At 44.3% G+C, this 22,239-nt stretch overlaps 1 protein-coding gene across 7 annotated transcripts in view; it reads left to right on the forward strand.

Annotated features, from left to right (window-relative positions):
• DIXDC1 (DIX domain containing 1) overlaps nucleotides 1-21,553 on the forward strand; it is an 85,400-nt gene extending 63,847 nt beyond the window's left edge. For 4 of the 7 annotated variants that reach the window (XM_061593432.1, XM_061593433.1, XM_061593431.1 and 1 more), the window contains 14 exons: nucleotides 3,872-3,961; nucleotides 4,041-4,094; nucleotides 5,321-5,371; nucleotides 7,899-7,961; nucleotides 8,342-8,446; nucleotides 8,675-8,728; nucleotides 9,106-9,198; nucleotides 9,308-9,382; nucleotides 10,059-10,145; nucleotides 10,332-10,493; nucleotides 11,825-11,891; nucleotides 13,604-13,712; nucleotides 13,915-14,023; nucleotides 17,532-21,553. In XM_061593432.1, coding sequence (XP_061449416.1) covers nucleotides 3,872-3,961; nucleotides 4,041-4,094; nucleotides 5,321-5,371; nucleotides 7,899-7,961; nucleotides 8,342-8,446; nucleotides 8,675-8,728; nucleotides 9,106-9,198; nucleotides 9,308-9,382; nucleotides 10,059-10,145; nucleotides 10,332-10,493; nucleotides 11,825-11,891; nucleotides 13,604-13,712; nucleotides 13,915-14,023; nucleotides 17,532-17,612 — 1,200 coding nt within the window. In that variant the 3' untranslated portion in view covers nucleotides 17,613-21,553. Of the gene's footprint in view, nucleotides 1-3,871; nucleotides 3,962-4,040; nucleotides 4,095-5,320; nucleotides 5,372-7,898; nucleotides 7,962-8,341; nucleotides 8,447-8,674; nucleotides 8,729-9,056; nucleotides 9,199-9,307; nucleotides 9,383-10,058; nucleotides 10,146-10,331; nucleotides 10,494-11,824; nucleotides 11,892-13,603; nucleotides 13,713-13,914; nucleotides 14,024-17,531 lie in introns of those variants that run through there. The other 3 variants (XM_061593434.1, XM_061593437.1, XM_061593435.1) reach the window with 2 other exon arrangements.
• Nucleotides 21,554-22,239: the final 686 nt, after the last annotated feature.

A 22,239-nucleotide genomic window follows, 5' to 3' on the forward strand; every position in this document is an offset into this window, starting at 1 on the left:
GCCATGCAGTCTCCATATTTAAACTCCTGCTTGGCTTCTGTCTCTTATAGTGGTCTTCATTCTCATGTCTGTGGAATAAGAATAATTTTGACCTGACTTCCGGGAAGGGTGACTTAGCCTGTGCCTGCTTTTGAGACGGGCTCCTGCCTCAAAAGAAGCTTATTCAGATATATCAGTCAGTTTTTTCTCTTTTTTTTGACTGATTAAACTTCTCCCGGGTAGGGAGAAACGAAGAGATTAACCTCAAAGCCTATTTTTGTTGGGACGACCAGATCTCATTAATTTATGGGACGAGGTCCAGCCGACGAAGGTGGGACGGATTTTCAACAGCAAGCTCTATCTGTTAAAGCGAACGTTCATCTTATCTTCTAAGAGAGAACGCACTAACAGGCAAGCACCCTTCTTTCTATATTTTTCTTTTACTTGACTTAAATTGTTGCTGTTTAAAAGAGATTTGCCAGATTGATCAGTTTTTGACATCTCACTGGGGAGCCATAACTTCTCTCTGCTACGCACTAATTAATAGCTTATCTCTGTTTTTGTTGCAAAAAGCTGTCCTGGATTTGCATTCTAAAGATATACACAGAAGAGGGATTTCTATTCCAGATTTTTATTTTGAAAAATATTATACTGTTTTGAGACTACTCTCTTTTTGGTCTATTTTATTTTGACGAATCTGTTTCTTGACGATTGCCATTAATTGTTTCGATCCTGGGAACTGCATTTTGTTTACTTAACTATTGGAGAGATAAGGCTGTCTGCTCTGTTTATACTGTGATGTCACCAAGTTTGGAGAATTAACCCAATTGTTGCTGAAATAAGAAGTGGTTTTCCTATATTTTTCTTTTAAAATGGCAATTAAGAAAGTGGCTGAAAATCTGGAAATAACTATGTTTCAGAAAATAATGGATGAGATTGAGATAATGAAAATTGAATTGAGTAAAATGAAGCAGGAGATTAAAGATATAAGGGTCCCTGTGAGAGAGGTGACCCTGGAAGGGGTCCCTGTGAGAGAGGAGACCCCGGAGATTGGAACAGGGGTCCCTGTGAGAGAGGAGACCCTGGAGACTGGAATAGGGGTCCCTGTGAGAGAGGAGATCCCGGAGATTGGAACCAACGTGGAACAGGAACAAGATTTGGAGTCTATGGACTTTAGAAATAAAATCTATTGTTTGGAACTCAATGTTATCTCTGAAGAAATGAATGAAGATTCTAGAGATAAAGTTATCAATGGCATGGATAATCTTCTGGACTGGAATGATGTGATGGAGCCCAATATAGAGAAAATCTATGGAATTAACTCCAGCCATGTGACAATGGAAAAACTTTTAAGAGATGACCCAGTGTATTTTGAAAAAAAGAACAGAGATATGATTTTACAGCAGTATTTCAGCAACCTATTCAGAATGGATGGCAAGAAAATATTTGGGATAGAGGTAATTCCCATCAGACTCTTACTATATGACTATGGCTTTGACAGCAAGATTATTATGGAATACTGATAATGGAAGATTGGATATTGAAATTACTGGACTTAACAAGACTACTGAAGATGGAAGATGGAAAATGGAACTAATAGAGATAATAGAACAATGGCTACTGAAATTATTGAACCTAACAGATTCTGATGTGATGGATTAATTGAAATGTTTATTTTGACTATGGTTATGACAATAAGATTATCATAATTAGTAATGAGATGGATTAATCGATATGCTTATCTGGAAAAAAAAATTGATAGATATATTTCTTAAAGAATTGAAACCTCTCTTTGACTTTTTGTGGAAAGAATAAAGTAATGTTTATGAGATTTGATGATTAAGTAAGATAACTACTGGAGGAAAGTGATTTTATAATATGACTTAAGAGACAGGATTGTTATATATTATAGACTTATAACTGATTTGATCTTTGACAAATGGGAAGTCAATATTTTACTCTTTATTTTTTATTTTTGTTTTTTTTTTCTTTTTTTCTTTTTGTTTAACTATTTTTGATTTTGTTTTTTGTCTTTGAATGTTTTATGATTTTGTCTTGTATGTTTTATGAAAATCTGAATAAAAATTATTGAAAAAAAAAAAAAAAGAATAATTTTGACCTAACTCCACAGGATTAGTGTTGTATATGTCATACATGTATGTAGGCATATAGTTCAGAGGTGAGTGTTGATAGCTATGGCACTGTCCGTACACATGTGGGAAGTAGCAGCAGCTGGGGGGACCCCAAGATCATGCAGTACAAAAAATATTTAGAAAAAGCCCAAAGAAGAAGGGTCCCTGACAAACAGTCCAGTGCAGACTGAATGTGCTCTCCCTGATTGCCTTCCATTGAATCAGTTTCGCTATGGAAGCTGTCTGGGTAAATACAACTGTCTTCGCAACCTTACCTGCAAGCGCCAATTTTTTTGTGAAATGCATGTGCTGCTTGAAACCTAGCAGTTGTATCCAATGCTACTCCTACTCAGAGTAGACCCATTGAAGTTAAAATGACATGACTAACTTAGATTTATTAATTTCAGTATGTCTACTGTGAGCAGAACTTAATTGGATACAACCCACAATTTATAAATATCTCTTGATCAGTCAAACAGATGCATCTATAAAGGGTCTGCTGTCAACTATTTTATTTACTTACAGAAATACTTTATTCCACAATTTCATTAAGAAAAAAATCAAAGGGTGGTATTCAACAAAGTTCATGCTCCCATTGAAATGAATGAAGTTAAGTTAGTCATGTCCATTAACGTCAGTGGGTCTACTGTGAGTAGGACTGGTATCAGGTACAACCCAAAGTGGTTTGCAACAATTAGATATACACAATAAAAAACATAAAGATTTAAAATTACAGCCCATCAGCTAACTATTATAGAAAAATGTTTTTCTTAATTGTCTGCATAGGTCTGGCTGCACAGAACATTTCTCAGCAAATGTTTCAAGGTTAATATAGAAGACACCTGCTGAATCTCTGTTAGAAGAGCATTGCCCAGGACCGAAGGCTCAGTTTCTCATTGATGTCAAATGAGCCTCACAGACTTGGGGGACAAAAGTCACTCTGCAGAAATCACTCATAATCAAGCTTCCTCTGTCTATATTTGAAAGATTTACTATTGTACCACTCTGCCTAGTGCAAAGTTCTGTAGATTCATGAAAGACTGTGTACTGCTGTTAAAAGAGAGAAAGCATTTCAATTATCGGGACGTAGGAAGCTGTCTTGTATCATTTCAGGCCTGTGCTCCTGGCATCCCACTAGATTGGCAGCGGCTCTCCAGAGTTCAGGCAGGGAAAGGTCTTCCACATCACCAGCTTACCTGATCCTTTTAACTGGAGATGCTGGGCACTGAACCCAGGGCCTCCTTCCACATGCAGAGCATGTTCTCTTACCGCCAAGCTGCTGTCCCTCTTTTAAGTACTTTACACCTTTGTCTTTTTGGACTACCATGGCTGTTATTTTCCTACTGAATGCACCATTCCTAGCAGCTTACTAGTTCCCAGATGTACATCTCTCTCTCTCCTCCCTCCCCCCCTCCCCCCTTCCCAAACACACACACACACACACACAATTTTTCAAGTTAAAATAGTTAGCTCTTTGGGAAATGAGACTTGTTTATATTCTTCTCTTGATCATTTTCAAACTTGACTCCAAAAGGGCCTTAGGGCTCTGCCAAAAAGCAGCACTCTTGTTTCTTTCTCCTTTTAAACATTGCTTTTAATGTCATCTGAGGATAAAATTCACTTTTTCTGTAGTTAGGCACTAGTTGCTGAAACATCCCCAGCCGGATCCTTTCCAGACAGGATTGAATTTCTCTCTCCTGGTGTGTTTCCATGGAGGTGTCTGATTGGTCATTTCCCTTTTGCCTTTGTTGTTTTGCCAGGCCTTGCTCCTCAATGGGTCATTACCTGAGGATGAGCAAGAAAGGTCGTTTGTCCTTTGTGAACAGGATGCCTGCCCTGGAGAACAGCTGGTGAGTCAGAATGCCTTTTCTCTGGAGTCTCCTTTTCTGTGCAGGCACTGCTAAACCATTGCAACATTTCACCTTGCAGATCATAGTCCGAAGCCGACTGGATCAGAGCATAGAGGAGAATCAAGAGCTGAAGGTAAGAGGCAGGCAGTTGGACACTAGAGAATTGGGCTTTTCTTGGCTTCTGGGACATCAGGTAGTGAGCCATGTTCAGGGTCTTGTTATTAACATCTAAAAGCCCAGAACACCATGGGACCAGGTTACCTGAAAGACCACCTGGTCCTGTATAAACCTGTGAGACTACTTAGATTGACTGGGGAAACTTTACTTGTAGCGACACACCCAACAGAATATCGCAGGATGGTTACCTGGAAATAGGGGTGGGATCCGTTGGCTGGTGCCGCTTCGAAAGCATTCTGTCAGCCTAACAGGCAGTATTATTTGAATTCATTCTTTGGCCAATATCTGCTGCTTTTACCAGTCTGATTTTTTTTCACCTCCCCAAAAATATTGATACTAATATCAACATTTTATTTCAAAATATAGATATTTTTGAAAGAAAAGATAAATAAAGGAAAGGAAAGCAGCTAGGGCTCTTTACAAATATCTTACCATAAGGATTAAACTTCCCATGTACAGTATTTATAGGTTTTTCTATAGAACTATGAGGACTATATTCTTGCTCTGGGTTTTACTGGAGTCATGGCATTTTCTTGATCTTCTGTGTGATGATGGTTGCAAACATTTCTGTACCCCCTTTTCTCTCCCATTATGACACCACTTGTCTTTTCAACAACAGATAGAAGTAAGACTAACTGCATATGCTGTTCAAGGCACTCTTGATTATCCTGGGAAGTTGCACTATATTTGAAGAACTAACCAGGGTGTTAGTTAAGATTTCTAGCCATGTCTGAATGTAAACACACTTTCACTGGCAAGATGAAAGCAGCTCAGAAAAAGGCACTTCTGTCATGCCTGTCTCATCTGGGGCCTGTGCAGAAGCTGGCTGCAAGCCCAGGACTCTCGCTGGAAGCTACATACTCAGCACTGGGCCAGAAGGGAGATTTTGAGGGATTGACGTTTTTCCCCATTTGCCATTTAATGTCAAGCGTTTAAGCAAGCAGGCAGTATCGAGGGGATGGAATTCACACAGGCATTGATTTCTTCTTGGTTCCGTCAGGCTCGTTAAAACAGGTCCTGCTAGAAATTTTAATTTGATTTTCAAACACAAGAGAGGGTTTCTTTAAATCATGAGGGTTCAGGTGGGATGAACAGTGAAGGGTGGGGAGAGAGGTGGCATTGGTTTTGAGACAGAAAATGACATTTAGATGTCATCTTAACCTCACTTTGCCCAATTTGCAGAAAGAGTTGCAGAGGCACAAGCAAGAAGCTCGAAGCCTGCAGGGAATAAAGGTGAGAAAATAAAGTTTTAAATATTGAACATGGCCTGTCATTGACATTCGTGGGGCTGGAAAAGGAGTGCAGAAATAATAGTAATAACAACAACATTTATATCCCACCTTTCCTCCAAGGAGCTCAGGATAGTGTACAAACATGGCTCTTCCTCTCCTCATTTAATCTCCACAACAACCCTGTGAGGTAGGTGAGGCTGAGAGAGTGACTAGCCCAAGGTCACCTAGTGAGGTTCGTGGCCGAGTGGGCCCAATACTCTCATCACTATACCACGCTGGCTCTCGCAACCTCTGATGTTGGATTATACTTACTTTTCAAAGAGGCTACTTCTGCTCATCAAAGAATCCAAATGGTTAGTTGGAAAAGCTCATCTGTGGACGCATTTTCTGAAATCCACCTCCTGACCTAATCACAACACATTAAAACTTGCCTGGAAGATGATGCTACAATGTCTGGAGCCTCTTTAGCAGCAGCCCCTGCATGTTGTGAGAGCGTTCCTGCCTTAAAGAACTGCTTTCTCCGCCTGAGAAATACAGAGTTTTAAAAGCAGCAGATGTGGGGTGGGGGGGTCTGGAACCTTGCACTACGCTCATAAATCTGTCATTCCACCAGACCAGGTCTGACCATCATGCAATGCATATTTAATCCCTTACCCCTACAAATGCTGACTTCATAGCTTCATAGTATGAAGTTCTTCCACTCTGGGATATATGGAAGTTGGGGGTGGGAAGACACGTCCATCCATGAAGATAAGTATTTTGGAATGTGTGAGTGAGAGAAAGGTGCACACTGAGTTGCAGTGTCCTCCAGATCACAGAAGTGGCATGAAGATAAAGAACTCCTCTCTCCATCAGAGCCTCCCCCGAGGACTTGTGCCCCTCCTCTGCCTAGTGATCTTGCCCTTTCACGGTTGGTGCGTTGTCCAGGGGGAAATTAAAGTGTGAAGAATAGCTGGAGAAATCGAGAAGGCCATTTGAGTGGCATTTGTGCTGAATGTGCAGATACTGGTTTATGCGTCTGATTACTTCTCTTGGTGTTAAAGTGAATCTCTGCAAGCAGGCTGTAGGGTTGGAAGCAGCTTTTGCTTTGTGATTCAGTTTCTAAAGGACAAACTGAATAGTTAAGGCTGGAAAAAGACCAGGGTCCTGGTCACTGACGTCTCTAACATTTTTGAAGCTAGCCCTTAAGAATTGTTGTTTTTCTTCTTCCCTCTTCCCACCCCACACGCAACTGGTGGCAAAAATATATACGGTGCTGACAATTAAAATGAAATTGTGGGCTGTAAGAAGCTAAAACGTTTAACCAGACCTGAGAACAGGAGATTCTGACTGAGCCTTTGAGTGGATGGAGACAACCAATTATTCCCCAATAAATGCTGTCTTTGCAGTGTGAAATGTGTGACGGATCCGGTGGAAGTAGGTTGCCTGAAGGGGTCTCCCAAGCAGCGAGCTCTGCAATCAACGCTCCTTGGACAGATAGTCATATTCTCATTGTGTGGCAGTTGCAAAAGTCAGTGCTTGCTTTGGGGGAAATGGTGACATGAATCTACCTGATGTGCTCTCTGATGAAGGGAGTTGCTGAGGCCTGGCTTTGTGTATCAGTGTATTCCTAGGTATACAACACACATACTGCAACAAATCTAGGTGCCATGTTTGGCTGCTTTCAGCTTGCTCATATCCCTACTTGCTCACATCTAGCTCTGTCCTGCAGCACCAGCTGTGTGATAATCTGCTCCACACAAGAGGTATTTTTAATTCTGCCTCCACACCTGATGTTGTGGAGGAAGAAACCTGTGAGAAACGCGAAGGGAGAGTTTTGGAAATGCTCCTTGACTTGGCCAGAGATGATAGAATTGCAGGGCTGTGTAGTTCATAAAGCTTTGTGTAGCCTATCCATGTCTCACATTCATTTCACTGCAGATGAATGCATGTTTCTTGCTGGTCACTCATGGGATCGCCATAAGTCGCCATTTTTTGTAAGCCGCTTTGAGGGCCTTTTGGCCAAAAGGCGGGGTAGAAATCAACAACAACAACAAGAAGTTCTAATCGACTTGAAGGCATATAACAACAACAAAATATTGTTATGTGGTCCACTAGCAGCCCTCAAAAATGGCTGTCTCAAATGGATAACAAGAACAAGAGATACCTATGCCTGAGTTGAGGGGCAGTTTTAGCAAAACAATCCAAATTTCTCAAGAGCTAATCTGCATGTTGCAGAGATCATATTGGCCCTCCCCTGCCGTCTGAAGTAATGTACCCCACACAGGTTTGCCAGTTCATCTGCTGCTTGTGAGAACAAGGCCAGAACGTTCTCTGAAGTCTGTAGAGCAGGGAGCCTGTGGCTCTCCCGTGTGTTGCTGGACTACAACTCCCATAATCGCTCACCGTTGGCCATGCTGGCTGGGGCTGCTGGGAGTTGTAGTCCAACAATATCTGGAGGGCCACAGCTTCCCCATCCCTGCCATAGAGATTAGGGTTGAGAAACTTTGTATGGCGATACTCAGAATTTTATGTTCTCAATTCCGTAGCCCTGGCTAATGTTTGCCTCTTTTCTGCTTCGTGGATGGCATCGGTGGCGACTGGGTGATGTGGTAGGAACTGACTCTGTGCCACCCAAGGGAACCTCTGGGGGCATATCTTTTCACCTGTATTTTTTTCACTTTAGCCACCTGAGCAGCCATGGGCACAGATAACACCTTTTGGGATGCTGGCGCTGGCTAGAACGGAGCTCGGTGCTGGTGGCGGCGAGATGCTGGAGTTAGGTCTAAGCAGCTCACCTGGGTTGGTCTGTGCAGTTCTCTTCCCAAAGGGCGAAAAACCAGTCACTGTGCGCTTGCCTTGTGCACATCCCTTCCCTTTTCGTGGTTTTATCCTTCACAATTTAGTCCATAAGCCCTTTTCATTTTCACTTGAAGCAAGGAATTTTGGACTTATTTCTGCCAGCCTAAAGATGGTGCGGTTATTTTCCCAGGATGCCTTGCAGCAGCGGCTGGCCCAGCAGGATGCTCTGATTCTTCAGATAAAGCAAGAGCTGTTGAGAGCAAAAATGGACAAGGAGGAACTGCACAGCCAAAATGTGAGTGCCCTTTTTGTGTTGCAACCTTACATGCGAGGCTGCTTCCTCAGAGCTAGAACTGCCCCTCTCCCCCTGTTACAAGTTTAATGTGGAGGAATCGTTGCTCCCTGGGAATGGGCCAGGAAACTGTTGGGCTCTCTGTGTCCAGTCATGGCACATATTGCTGAGTGCTGCGCTGGTCCTCTGGAGCTGCACACCCAGCTCACTATACAGTTGTTTCCTCTGCAGGTCGATTTACAGAGGAAGGTAGAAGAGAGGAATCGCCTCCTGGTGGAATACAAAGTAAGGACATTTTCCTTCCTCTCTAAGGTTGGGGATGGGCCATACTGCCCAGGTCAGCCTTGCAGCTTAGAGATATGATAACCTAGAAATCTTTCTGATGTACCCTTATCATTCTGCCTCTCTCTCTCTCTCCCTCTCTCTCTCTCTCTCTCCCTCCCCTCCCCCCCCTCTCTCTCTGCCCGTTGGCCTATAGCAGAGTTGTGCCAAACCCCCATGCAGCCTGGTGCACTGGGCACCCAGCCAACCTTTTCTTTCTGAAGAAAGCCATGTAGCAACAGCTACACGGCCTGTGCTGACCTTTCCCCCCTCCCCATTTGCTCCTATCCAGTGCGAGCCTCCTTCCCCTGCTGATGACCCCAATTCCCACTGTGTTGCAGAAGGAACTGGGCCAGAAGGACCGGCACTTACACCAACACCAGGCCAAGATGGAGGAAATGCTGCGGCAGCTCTCCGAGGCCAGCTATCAGCAGGTACTGGCATACCCTGCCCTGCTGCTCCCGGTGCCACCACCGCCAATCCCTGTTTGTGTCCCAGCCCTCTTGGTATTGCCACTTGCTGACTCGCCTCTTCCTGTTGCAGGCAGAGCTAGAACGAGAGCTGCAGCACAAAGAAGCCCTGCTGGCGGCTCAGTGTATGAAGAAGGATGCGGAAGAGGTGTGTGAAGCAGCAGCCCTAGGCCCTGGTGCTGCTGGTGCAAGGGCTGGCAGGGCTTCCTCACGTGCCCTTTTCAGAGTGCTGCTTTTGCTGTTCCAGCACAAACCTCTGATTGCACCGTCAGGGAGGCAGCAGCATTTGCATCATGAGGTGAAGACAGATGGAATAGAAGCTGTGGGTTTTGCTCAGTTTCTTCCTGGTTTTGCAACTGAAATGATTAATGTGCATATCGGAGCAAATTCAATACTGACTTTGGTGTGGCCCCCACCCCCAATAATTTAGGCAGGTTCTCTGACTTATTTTAAAAATCAACATCACACGTACTTTTCATCAGTTCATTTGTTGCCTTATTAACTGAAAAAAGAGAGAGAGAAAAAGGTTTCATCTAAAATGCAAAACTTCTCTTGGAATTTGGGAGGGTGTGGCATCATAGGCGCTGGCCAATCAGCATAACGCAGAGCTGGCTTCTGCTGCAAACATGCAGAACCGCTTTGTGAAGTGCTTCCAAGTGGGCTCCTCTATAAACACCTTGGATCACCCTCAGAATATGGTGGTGACTGAGGCACAGTCTCTAATGCATCCACAGCTCTGCCTCCTTGCAAATTGCCTGTGGTGGGTGGGGCAGACCCAGCCCTGCCCACAACAGTGTTTTCTTTCTGCCATTCATGCAAAGCAGGTGATAGTCTACAGCAATCATGGCTGTCAGAGCAATGGCTTCCTGCAGACATCAGGGAAAGGAGCCACTTCCACAGTGCACAGAGGGGTAAGTCCTTTCTTCCTCCTTCCCTCAGGGCTTCATTGAGCATGCTTGGCTTTGACAGCCATCTGCTGGTTGGGCAGAGGGGCGACAAGCCCTTGGCGGGGGGATCGGGAGCATAGCAAAGCAGAGCCTTCCAGAGGAACCGGTCTTCCCCTGCTTTCTTCTGATCACTCCTGGTCTCTTGGGCAGACCAACGACTTGCAGCTGGTGCGCGAGGCTCTGCGCAGCTTGCGGAACAGTTTCAGCGGCCACGACCCCCAGCACCACACCATCGACAGCCTGGAGCAGGGCATCTCCAGCCTGATGGAGAGGCTGCACCGCATGGAGATGCACAAGAGGCAGGAGAGGAGGGTAAGAGGCGCGCTCAGGTCAGGTTGACTAGAGAGGCTGGGGTGCTTTGGCCTCCTTGTGTAGCGTGTGTGGCTTGTGGTTTCACTTCCACAGATGGCCTGGAGGGGAAGGGTCAGTGCTCCGTAAGGACCTTGAGCCTGCATATACAGACTGTGTGCCCATGCTAGCTCGGCTGTGACACACACACCCCTTATGCCATGTGTGCAGGTGATGGGCCAGTGTAGGCTCCGCTCAGGGCACATGTGCTTTTTGGAGTCCTAAAAAGCACTGTGTGAGAGCGTTGCAGGATAAGCTTACATTATTACAATGGGGGTGGCCTCTGCAACCCCTGATGGACCCTGGAGAGATCCGTGAGGCAGAGGAGGTGGTGATGCATCTTGATGCATAGTAACTTTATAACCACTAGCTCCACCTAAAGTGAATGCTTTTCCATATAGCGTCTGGGATTTAGATGTCCTGACTTTGCTCTTGGTTTTGTGGTTCATGGAGGGTGCTAAGATAAGGTGAGTGGGTTTCAGGCTTCATACCATAGTGGCATTTGTGCCGGAATATGCCAAGCAAATAGGCTCAAGGAGATGGGAGTGCTGGTTCCTGCTCTTGGCTCCAACGACTGTTCTAGCTTGCTGCCCCTTTGCCCGCTCCCACTTTGACAAACTTCTTGTCCCTGTCCCATTGGAGCTTCCTCCTCTAGGAAGCTGTGAGGGCGACTCAATGACAATTTGGAGACAGCTGTGAAACTGCAGAAAGGCTGCAGGCATCAGTTGTTATCCTTGACCAGTCCTGTCACCAGTTGTTGTCCTTGGTGAGGGTCCTTTTTAGCAGGCTTTTTCTGACATTACAACAGCATGCAGCCCCTTTGTCTCCGATTGGTGTGCATGCTTGTGTTAGGCCCTTTAATCAGTGCAACCCATCTGTGGTTTTCCCTTCTGGTGACATTTGAGTTGGAGCTTCTCATGTGTAACTGTTACTCAGTAGGCAAACCTGGCCTGTGTGTCAAGCCCTGAGTTCTCTCAAGTCTTTGTGATGTTTACTGTGCTCAGTGAGTTTGCAAGGGCTGGCAAATGGTTGCTTTGCATCAGAACAGTAAACATAGACCCTTCAGCCAGGGCTTCAAAGTGGTTCTCCAAGCCTGCCAAAAGCATAAGACGGGGGTAAGAGGCATGAGAGGGTTCCATTTGCAAGCCATTCTTGTCCTTGGTTTCTCAGCCCCAGAATCTGTTTGCAGTGCCAGGACTCAGTCCTGGAATCTTTGAAATAATAATAATGGTAAGAGACTGCCTGCGGGCGTGTTTAGAGTGTCTTCCCCTCATTCTTCTGGCTTCTTCCTCTAGGTCCAAGGGAAATCACCTGCCAGCCACACCACGAACGACTACCGAGAGCCCTGGCCCTCCAACTCCAGTGAGTGCAACGTCGGGGCCTCTCTCATCCCAGGTGGACGTTGTCCTGTTTTAGGATGCCTCCAGACTGTCAGTGTTTTGTGGGCAGCACATACCAGAAATTTAGCTTTGCACAGTTAACGTGGATTGAAGCACTCTGTTGCCTAGCGCAACAAATCCACTTTTAAAAAGGAACTTTTTTGTGTGTGATTACGAAAGTGACAAGAACATGCCCTGAAAACTGTGGGATGAATGAATGGATGATTAACTGGGGGTGGGGGATGGGAGGGGAGATATCCCAGAAGCAAATCAGGATGAATGCAGGATGAATTCTCATTGGCTTATAACCTCCCTATAAACAAATCAGAATGAAAGTTCGGTGAAGACAAGCAAATCAAGATGAATGCTGAATAAGCAGATAGCCTGGAGGTTTGCTTACATGTTGCTGAGCAGCGGCTGCTCTTGGGAAGCTGGGCAAGCTTGCTCCTCTCCTCACTCCCATCACTTTCTCATCCTCCTAGCTGTCCCCCTTGCCTTGGAGTGTTGCTTTCTTCAACTTTGCTTGGCATTAGGAATCTGCCATGGTACAGTGGCTGGCACAAATCTACTGCTGCAGTCCTTGGACATTACTGCAGCATAAATAATTAATAACTCCAATTAATATTTATTCTTTAAGATCAAGCAGAAAACACCACGTTTCTCTCTGAGACCTTGCAGTAGTTTTAATTGGCTTATTGAAAGCAGGTCCTGCCATCTAGTGTTCTTGGGTGGTAGTGTGACCTTTTTTTGCCTTGCTCTCCAATCATTTTGAAAATTTGAGCTACTCATCCTGGGAACACCACCTCTTTCTCACCTTCTTTGCATTATGGTAACTGCTTTAGTGCATTTCAGTATGCTCTATAAAACAAGGATTTTATATTGTGAGGATATTCTCAAGCTGGTAACAAGCCAGGTCTTTTGGACCACTGTATTTTCCGGGAGGATCAGGCATAGCTGCTGTCTGTGCCTTGTGATCCATGCCAACCTCTGCCTGCCCTGGAGATTGTGTTGGGTGCAATGGCAGCCAGGAGTAAAGTTGCCTCATGTCACCTAATTCCTGGTTAAATTGGTTTGTTGAACCCCACACCCGCCCCCTGCATCCTGTTCATTGGAAAAAAGCATAGATGTGGCATGAGGGATGTACACCTACACAGCTGTTTCAAAAGAGGGGATAGAAGAATGTGCAGTGTAACCCTTGCATCCAGATGTGCCCGCAGCTACATCCCAACACCACTCCCCTGCTTGTCTGCATCAGAAGCGGCACTGGTTTTGGGGCCAGTGGGGGCATAGCAGGAGTTGTGCTTGGAGCCTACAAACAAACCAAAACAGAGTGTTTGATTTCTTATTGGCTGGATTTTTGCCAGTACCCCAGAGGCTGCAGGCGGAATAACTCTGTTGTGGGAGAGGCGTTGTGTGGGCTGCAGTTTGTGTAATCCAGTGGTGTTATTCCCTAAATCCTGTTGCTGACTGACAAACTCTATAGGGGTGTGTGTGAACCTAAGTAAAGCCTGCTGGATCCAGTCAGCGGCCCATCTAGTCCAGCATCCTGTTCTCACAGGGGCAAACCAGACGACTGTGGGACGCACGCAGTTTACTGTCAGGATGGGGTCTCGAGCCTTTTTTAAAGAGTTGAACGAGTGAAGAAGGCTATAATCTCACTGTGTTGCAGCTGAGCCTGTCTGTCTGTCTTTGCAGAACTGCCTCATTCTCACAGCACCCCTGCAATGAGCAGCAGTGCATGCACCAAAGTGCTCTACTTCACAGACCGCTCCCTCACACCTTTCATGGTCAACATACCAAAGAGGTGAGGCCGGCAGCCCTGCGTTGTGTCCTGTTGGGGGGGGGGGGGCTTGGAAAGAATATATGCCTCTGTGGGGTATTCTTTCTCTCTCCCAGCATGCATTGCAATGGCTACTGCACCTGAGGGGCCACCACTAGTTCCATACCACAAGGTGGCTCTCAGGCCGGCAGGCCTCTTTCTTACCCTGAGGTGTGTATGTTTGCAGGTTAGGTGAGGTGACCCTGAGGGACTTCAAAGCAGCTATTGATCGGGAAGGAACGCATCGCTACCACTTCAAAGCCCTGGATCCAGAATTTGGTACAGTAAAAGAGGAGGTATATAACAGTCTCTTGTTAAAGCTTACTTTCACAGTTATTTTTTTTTTTTTACAATAATTGTTATTCAAATTTTCATAAAACAAACAAAACAAAATCATAAAACATTCAAAGACAAAAAACAAAACAAAACAAAAATGATTAAACAAAAATAATAAAATGTTGACTTCCCATTTGTCGCAGATCAAATCAGTTGTAGGTCTACAATATATAACAATCCTGTCTCTTAAATTATATTATAAAATCACTTTCCTCCAGTAGTTATCTTAATTAATCATCAAATCTCATAAACATTACTTTATTCTTTCCACAAAAAGTCAAAGAGAGGTTTCAATTCTTTAAGAAATATATCTATCAATTTTTCTCCAAATAAACATGTCGATTAATCCATCTCGTTAATCATAATAATAATCTTATTGTCATAACCATAGTCCAAATAAACCTATCGATTAATCCATCTCATCAAATCTGTTAGGTCCAATAATTTCAATAGCCATTATTCCATTATCCCTATTAATTCCATCTTCCATCTTCAATAGTCCTGTTAAGTCCAGTAATTTCAGTGTCCAATCTTCCATTATCAGTATTCCATAATAATCTTGCTGTCATAGCCATAGTCATATAATAAGAGTCTGATGGGAATTTCCTCTATCCCAAATATTTTCTTGCCATCGATCTGAATAAGTTGCTGAAATATTGTTGTAAAGTCGTATCTCTGTTCTTCTTTTTTACAAAATGCACTGGCTCATCTCTTGAGAGTTTTTCCATTGTCACATGGCTGCAGTTAATTCCATAGATTTTCTCTATATCAAGCTCCATCACGTCATTCCAGTCCAGAAAATTATCCAAGCCATTGATAACTTTATCTCTAATATCTTCATTAATTTCTTCAGAGATAACGTTAAATTCCAAACAGTAGATTTTATTTCTAATATCCATAAACTCCAGATCTTTTTCCAGTTCCACATTTGTTCCAATCTCCAGGGCTTGTATCTTCCCTTTATTTTTTCTTTTCTCATCTCTGATCTCATTCTCCTCTCTCACAGGATCCCCTATTTCTTTAAGCTCCTGCGTCATTTTGCTCAGTTCAATTTTCAGCTCCTTACTGCCCTGTCGCAGGGTTTGTTTCGTTATCTCAATCTCATCCATTATTTTCTGAAACATAATTACTTCCAGATTCTCAGCCACTTTCTTGATTGCCATTTTTAAAACCATGAAAACAAAACAAAACAAAAATAAAGAAGAACCACTTCTTATTTCAGCAACAATTGGGTTAATATTCCAGGCTTGATGACATCACAGTATAAACAGAGCAGCCTGCCTTATCTCTCTATGTTCAAGAACACAAAACAAATTTAGTTCCCAGCATCAAAACAGTTAGTGGCGTCGTGAAGAAGCAGATTCGTCAAAATAAAATAGACCAAAAAGAGAATAGTCCCAGACAATATAATGTTCCAAAGTTCATATTTTTTATTTTTTTCTCCTCGGAATAGAAATCCCTCTTCTGTTTATATCTTTAGAATGCACTTCCAGGACAGCTTTTTGCAATAGAAACAGAGATAAGCTGTTAATTTCGTGAATAACAGAGAAGAGTTATAGCTCACCCAGAAGTTCTTTAAAGATGATTCATTTGACAAATCTCTTTTTGCTGCAACAATTTAAACCAAGTAAAAAAAAAAATAGAAAGAAGGGTGCTTGCCTGTTAGTCCGTTTTCTCTTTGAAGAAAAGATAAACGTATCGCATTAATCAGATAGAGCTTGTTCGGAAGTCCGTCCGGCATTGCTGGCTGGACCTTTTCTCATAAATTAATGAAATCCAGTCCTCCCAACAAAAACAGGCTTTTGAGGTTGATCTCTACATTTCTCCCTGCCCGGGAGAAATTTCATCAGTCAAAAAAAAAAATGTTCTGACTGATTTATATCTGAATAAGCTTCTTTTGAGCCGGGAGCCCATCTCAAAAGCAGGCACAAGCGAAGTCACCCTTCCCGGAAGTCCTTACTTTCACAGTTATTGCGTGGCAAGAATCACCCACACATACAGGGCTGCAAATTGGCAGTGAATCATAGGAATAGGGGAGAAATTAATTTTGTTTGGGCTTTTTTGAGAAACTATGAACTTCTCAGACTAATATGTAACTAACTGTAGCACAGCCATCCTTCAAAATTCATACTACTTTGAATTTTATCATGCAGTTTTCCAACCAAAGAATGTGTGCAAACATCCATGTATTAGGGGGAAGTGAGCATAAAAACTTACATCAGTGAAAACAACATACAAAAAGGCATTGTATTAATGGAAATTGCTTGCAAAAATGTGTATATTAGTCAAAACTGCCATCAAAAGTATGTTTTGTTAGGTGAAATTTGCACTAAAATGCTAATGAATTTTCATGAGGATTTTAAAAAATCACAATTTGCTGTGTAAATGCAGACAACTGAATTTAAGGTTGGAAAAATGAGAAATAGAGAGAAACCAAATTTGAAAGTGTCACCCATCCTTCATTGTGCAGTGACTCTTTTTCGTCTCTGCATGCTCAAGCTTGGCCCATGGAGCGGAAGCCCAGGGGCAGAAAGGTCAGAGATGGCCCAGGGGCATGGGTGTGAGTAAAGAATCCAGCCTTAAGGCACACCTGCAGAATGTGCATCAAAACAGCCTGACTATCCAGCAGCTGCCCTCCGAGAGCTTCAGGCTGAAAGGGAAGTCTCCAGACAAACCACCTGTCGAGTGTTATCCAATCAATAGAGTGCTGATGCTCTGGGAACTTGTCCTGTTTGATTTGGCTCAGAAAGGACAGGTTTTTTGCAGCACTCCGCTTGGGTGATGTAATTGTAACAGCTAAGAGAGTTTAGGCTGCCATGTATCATGCTCTTGTGTTGCTGCTGGATTCCTCTGAGCTTACAATGGCCAAATCATTCTGTAGCTTGCAGAAGGGAAAGATTTTCATCATGCTGGGGCTCACTGGTACAACCATTTGACTGGCAGCCTTCCAGCCACATGCCAGCAGTGGGCGGGGCCAGAGGCAAAAGTGGACAGAACAACAAATAGGAATTTTACCTCTCTACACACACTCACATGCTTACATCTCTCTATTCTTCACCCAGGCAAGCAAGAGGCATTGTCCGAGTTCAAAGGCATATGCCAGTCAGCCCAAAACACTCAAAGATGGTGCCAAGCGAGCCCATTGAGGGAGTGGTCTGGGGAGAGTGCTGAGGGCCAGACAGAGAGCCGGGGCAGCCACATTTGGCCCCTTGCCCTGTGGTTCCCCATCCCTGCCCTAAAGTCACCTGGAGAGTCTGTGGTTGAGGTAAAACTTGAATTGGGGACGCCTAATTGCAGCGTCCTCGCTTAGCCTGGCAGCTCAAAATGCCTCCAGAGAGGTGCTTACGGAGATGCCTCAGCCCACCCCGAACTGAAGCGAGCTGCCGGCTTCGGGCTGTTGGCACGGTAACTGTTGCAGATACCCTCATTTCATTGACAACAAGTTCTCTCACTTTGCTTTTCCCGTAGGTCTTCCATGATGACGACATCATCCCTGGGTGGGAGGGAAAGATTGTGGCGTGGGTGGAAGAGGACCATGGGGAGAACTAATCAGACACCTGAACTCTTTTTTACCCTGAAGATCCTCCACTGGCTGCTGTGCTTGCCAATACTGACCAAAAAGTGTGTTGAACTGAGATGCATCTGTCTCAGACTGCCAAAAGAAAGGAAACGACTTCTCTGCAAATTGACGGGTATAATGTTTTGCCACAACATGGAGGAAGAGGCGCTTGAGTTCCACGGCCAAATGTTGCATTGTTTAAAAGTCTGGTGGTGTGGGGAAGGATCCACCTCTCTTTATTCAGTCATTGTCAGCCTTAATGATGTGTCCGTCCCTGCCCCTTGTTCCCACTGCTGTCAGTGAGCCAGAGAATTTTCATTGGAAGCTTGTAGGAACAAGGAACATTGCACTGAATGGCTGGAACTAGGAACTGTCCTCCGGAGGCAGGCATTGCAGTTGCAGCTGCATTTTCCATATCAGAAACTCTTGCCAGCCAGTCACACCAAATGACTCTGTGCCCAATATGCTTTCCTGCAGCAAAGCCCTCTCAGCTCTGCCAGTATCAGGAACCAACAGGACTTTCTCTAGAGGAAGACACGTGGGCTGGATTGTGGTCCAAATCAAAGGTTACCAGGTTCGCAGCATCAGGGTGGGGGAGGGGGATTTGCTTCTGTATTTCTTGTTTTTGCTTTCCTATCCTGGAACTCCTGAGGGACGTGAAACAATTGCTGCTTTGTTTTGGAGTATTGATGAGGAGGATTCTTTGCCCTTTTCTTCAATAGCCATGCCACCCTCTTGCTTTCATTTCGGCAAAGAAGGCCACAGAAAGGTCCACGTCTTTGCTTCTCCAGAGGTTGAGTGGCAGAAGACAGTCCTGTCCATTCATTCTCTCTTTCTAGTCTGAACAGTAAGAGGATGTAGGGTGGGTCCCTGGAGGGGGCGGCTGCTTTGTGTTCTTCCACAGCTCAAGTTGGATTCATGACACTGCTTTTCTTCCACCACTAGCTAAGTTCTTTTCCAGTCAGCCTATGCTGAGACTTGTAGGGAACTGGGATCCCCATTTGCTGTTGGAATGGTACATATTTGAAGTCAGTGGCTGGGCAGCAGAATGCACATTGAACCCTTCACTGGGTGCAGTTTCTTGGGAATCTCATCATGGGTTTTCTGGTGGGAGCGTGTGACTGTGAAACCACCTTCAAGATTGCAGAAAGAGGCCAAGGCATCACTTATCCTCTCTGATCCCTGGTTTGAAAATTGCATCTAACCACCCTACTTGTGGAGGCCAACTTTTTCCCCCTACTGTCCATGGTGGTGCCCTTGCTTATGATGAATGGGGTTACCTGCCTTGTATGTCCCGAGCAGAATCTGCAGTTTTGCCCACCACTACTTACCCCAGACAGAAGGGGTTTGCAGTGACATGCAAAACTGATGACTTATGCTTGTGGAGAATGAGTTAACTGGTTCTCTTAGCCACTGCAGGCACTGTGAGCCAGGCAGATGCACGAACTGTCTTTTAAGCATAACACACTCACCATTAATAACCTGTATACCATAGTGTAATAAAGGTTGGACAGAGATGGTAATGGCAAGATAAGGGCAGCAAACCATTCCGTGTAGGTTTTATGGAAGAATCCTTGGACAACACCTACACATTCTTTCGGGATCCACCTACTGGCTATTTGCATCTGTTCTTTACAAGCCAAATTTGGTCTTCTAGTAGTCCAGCTAGCAGAATGGAGCTGTTACATGCTTAGCCCAGCCAGTACTGCTTCATGCAACATGGTACTTGATAGGTTTTCTTGGATATGGACTTTTCTGTGTTTCCAGTCAGGCTCTAAAACACCAAACTTGGGAGTGCAGGAAGTGCCTCTTGGTCAGTGCACCTGTGGCATTACTGAACTGAAAAGCAGGTGGTGGTCGGCAAAATCGGGAATTTCACTCTAGCTGCTGCCTCAGATTGCTGCCTCCACCAGTCTGTGTTTTTGTGTGTGTCCCTTCCTCCTCCTCCTCTTCGCAGCACAGCCCTGTGTGTTGAAGACTGGGCTGCAGGCCTCCATGTCTTTGGTGCATGCACCAGCACTCTGAACAAATGTCTCTGTGTGTCAGCCTGTCTGTGTCTTTTTCCATGTGAGGTTGAAAGTTTGAAGGAAAACTTGGCTTTTATCATTTTATAGATTTTAACATGTCCTTTTTGTAAACTTGTTCCTATTTTTTGGAATTATTTTGTATCCATTTGCATTGTTGTTGTTCAAGGACGGTGTATATTTTTATACCAGTGCAAGCAGTCCCTGCCCATCCCCCTGTATATTTCCACACGTACATTGTAGTGTACTTTACCCATTTTTCTAGAGGCTAATATGTTTTGTACAGCATCCTGTTAATGCCACCCCCCCCAAGTGGCTGCCAATACTAGCTTTATTTTATTATGAAGGTATTGGCAAGTTTCTAATGGTTTTATATTTTGCCAGCTATCTTCTTGTATAGACTGTGCTTTATGTGGTGTTTGTTTTCTCTGTGTCCTCAGGGTACCGAAAGAGCAGCAGTGCCTTTCTAAACCCTGCCCTTGTTATGATCTGCGTCTGCTGTTAACATTCAGAGGGCAATCTTTGTTGTCATTCAGAACAGCATCTACAAAAACTGGCTTTTGGGGGTGGGGAGGAGAATTTATTAGTAAAGGGGGAGAAACAGGGTCCCCACCCCGATAAAGAAAAACTTTCTTCCTTGTGTGAAATTTACTGATTTCTCTGTTGCATGAATTTTGGTAGATTGCGAAAAGACAGCATGGAGTTGTCTTTTGTTTTTTTGTTTTCCAGCAAGAGATGTATTTTTAAGGTCGAACATGTACTCACTTCTCAAGAACTTATTTCATTTTAATTGAATTATTTCTCCCTTTTTGTATAGACTCCTGGCCAGAAATGTGGTGGTGGTAGGGAGAGGGGGCAAAGATCACACTTGGAGGAGGTTGTCATCTCTGGAAAGTCTTAAGGAGTCTGGCTGGCTGCCATTCTACATGCTTCTCGGCTGCTTTAATCCCATGGACTTGAATGGGATTTAGTTGTCCAAAGTGGGTGCAGGATTTCAGCCCTGGTCTTGTAGCATTTAGCCTGAAGTTGCAGCTTGTATTTTCCTAAGATTAACCCCATGCCTTCTTATCACTGTTGTACCCTTTATCTAAAACCCCTGGCTTTACTTTGTTTCTGCAGTTGCACTAAAGGTGTATCAATCCACACTGCTGATCTAAAACTGGCTTAAGTGCCATTACTCCCTCTCCCTCCCTCTCAGCAGGGAACCACAGGAAAAGGCCCAGGCATCTCTTAACAATGGATTTTCAGCACCCTCGCAAAGCTTCCCAGAAGCTGTGACATCTGGTTTAAATCCTATATAGGTTTGTAGTGTAGATATTGCCGCCCTGGGCTCCTACTGGGAGGAAGGGTGGGATATGAATCAAATAATAAATAAATAAAATATGCCCCACATTTTATTTACAGTGCTCCTGTGGAAAGGTACAAAATAGGTCTGGAACGAAATGAATCATTCATGGAATTGGAGGCCATGCCTAATCTGGTGGTCTCTATAGGTTTTGGACTACAACTCCCATTGGGGCTGATAGGAGTTGTAGTGCAAAACATCTGGAGGGCACCAGTGGGGAAGGTTGTATTAGAAATTGAAAAGGAGGGAGGGAGACATTCTCCTCTTGTTTGTTTCCCCCCTTTATGCCTGGTTTTTATACAGCCCCCCGAGTTGTTCTGCTTCTTTTTGAAACTCCTCATTTTGGGTTCATATTCTTGCAGCAAGTCCCATGTATAAAATACTCTATTTTGTATAGAAATGCTGAAGTTTGCAATCATTACTATTAAAAAGGAGGGTTACTCTTGCTATCCCCCTGCAGACTGGCCAAGAGAGACCTGAAGCTTGTCTTGTGTGCTCTTAACAGTTGAACATATTTTGGATTTGTGGACAAAGACTTTAAAAGAAAAAGAAGAACCTTCAATAAAGAGTTTGCAAACAAAAGCGTGATTTGCTTTTGGGGGGCAGGGTGTGGCGAAAGTCATTTGTGCATTGGGTATTACATCATAAACATGTTTCCTGCATGTGTACTGTGTCTGTTGTGTTTGAGGAAAGACACAGGATACAATAGGAAGTGGTACCTTAGTCTGATGAAAGCCAGTGTGGTGTAGTGGTTAGAGTGTTGGACCAGGGTTCAAGTCCCCACATAGCCATGAAGCTCACTGGGTGACCTTGGGCCAGTCACTGCCTCTCAGCCTCAGAGGAAGGCAATGGTAAACCCCCTCTGAATACTGCTTACCATGAAAGCCCTATTCATAGGGTTGCCATAAGTCAGAATTGACTTGAAGGCAGTCTTTCCATTTCACCTTAGTCTGATGAGAGAATAAAGGCAGACAGCCGAGGTACAGGCATTTCCTCCACCCTGATTTGAGGGCAGCTGGAGAGTTTGGCAAAGGGAAGAATTGCAGTTTCCACCCTAAACATGCGCTAGCCAAGCAAACTGCTTCGTTCTTTTGCAAGTAATTGTGAAATGAGAGTCTGCCTACTACCTGCTGCTAAGTAGTTGGTGTGTTGCAGCTGCTCTCTTGGATGTGGCATTAGTGAATCCAAGGAACTGGCGCCATTGTACTAATGGTATTTGATGTGAGTTTGGGGGTGGGGGAAGCGCCA

Source organism: Rhineura floridana, chromosome 12, assembly GCF_030035675.1.
Source record: "Rhineura floridana isolate rRhiFlo1 chromosome 12, rRhiFlo1.hap2, whole genome shotgun sequence".
Classification (NCBI taxonomy): Eukaryota; Metazoa; Chordata; class Lepidosauria; order Squamata; family Rhineuridae; genus Rhineura; species Rhineura floridana.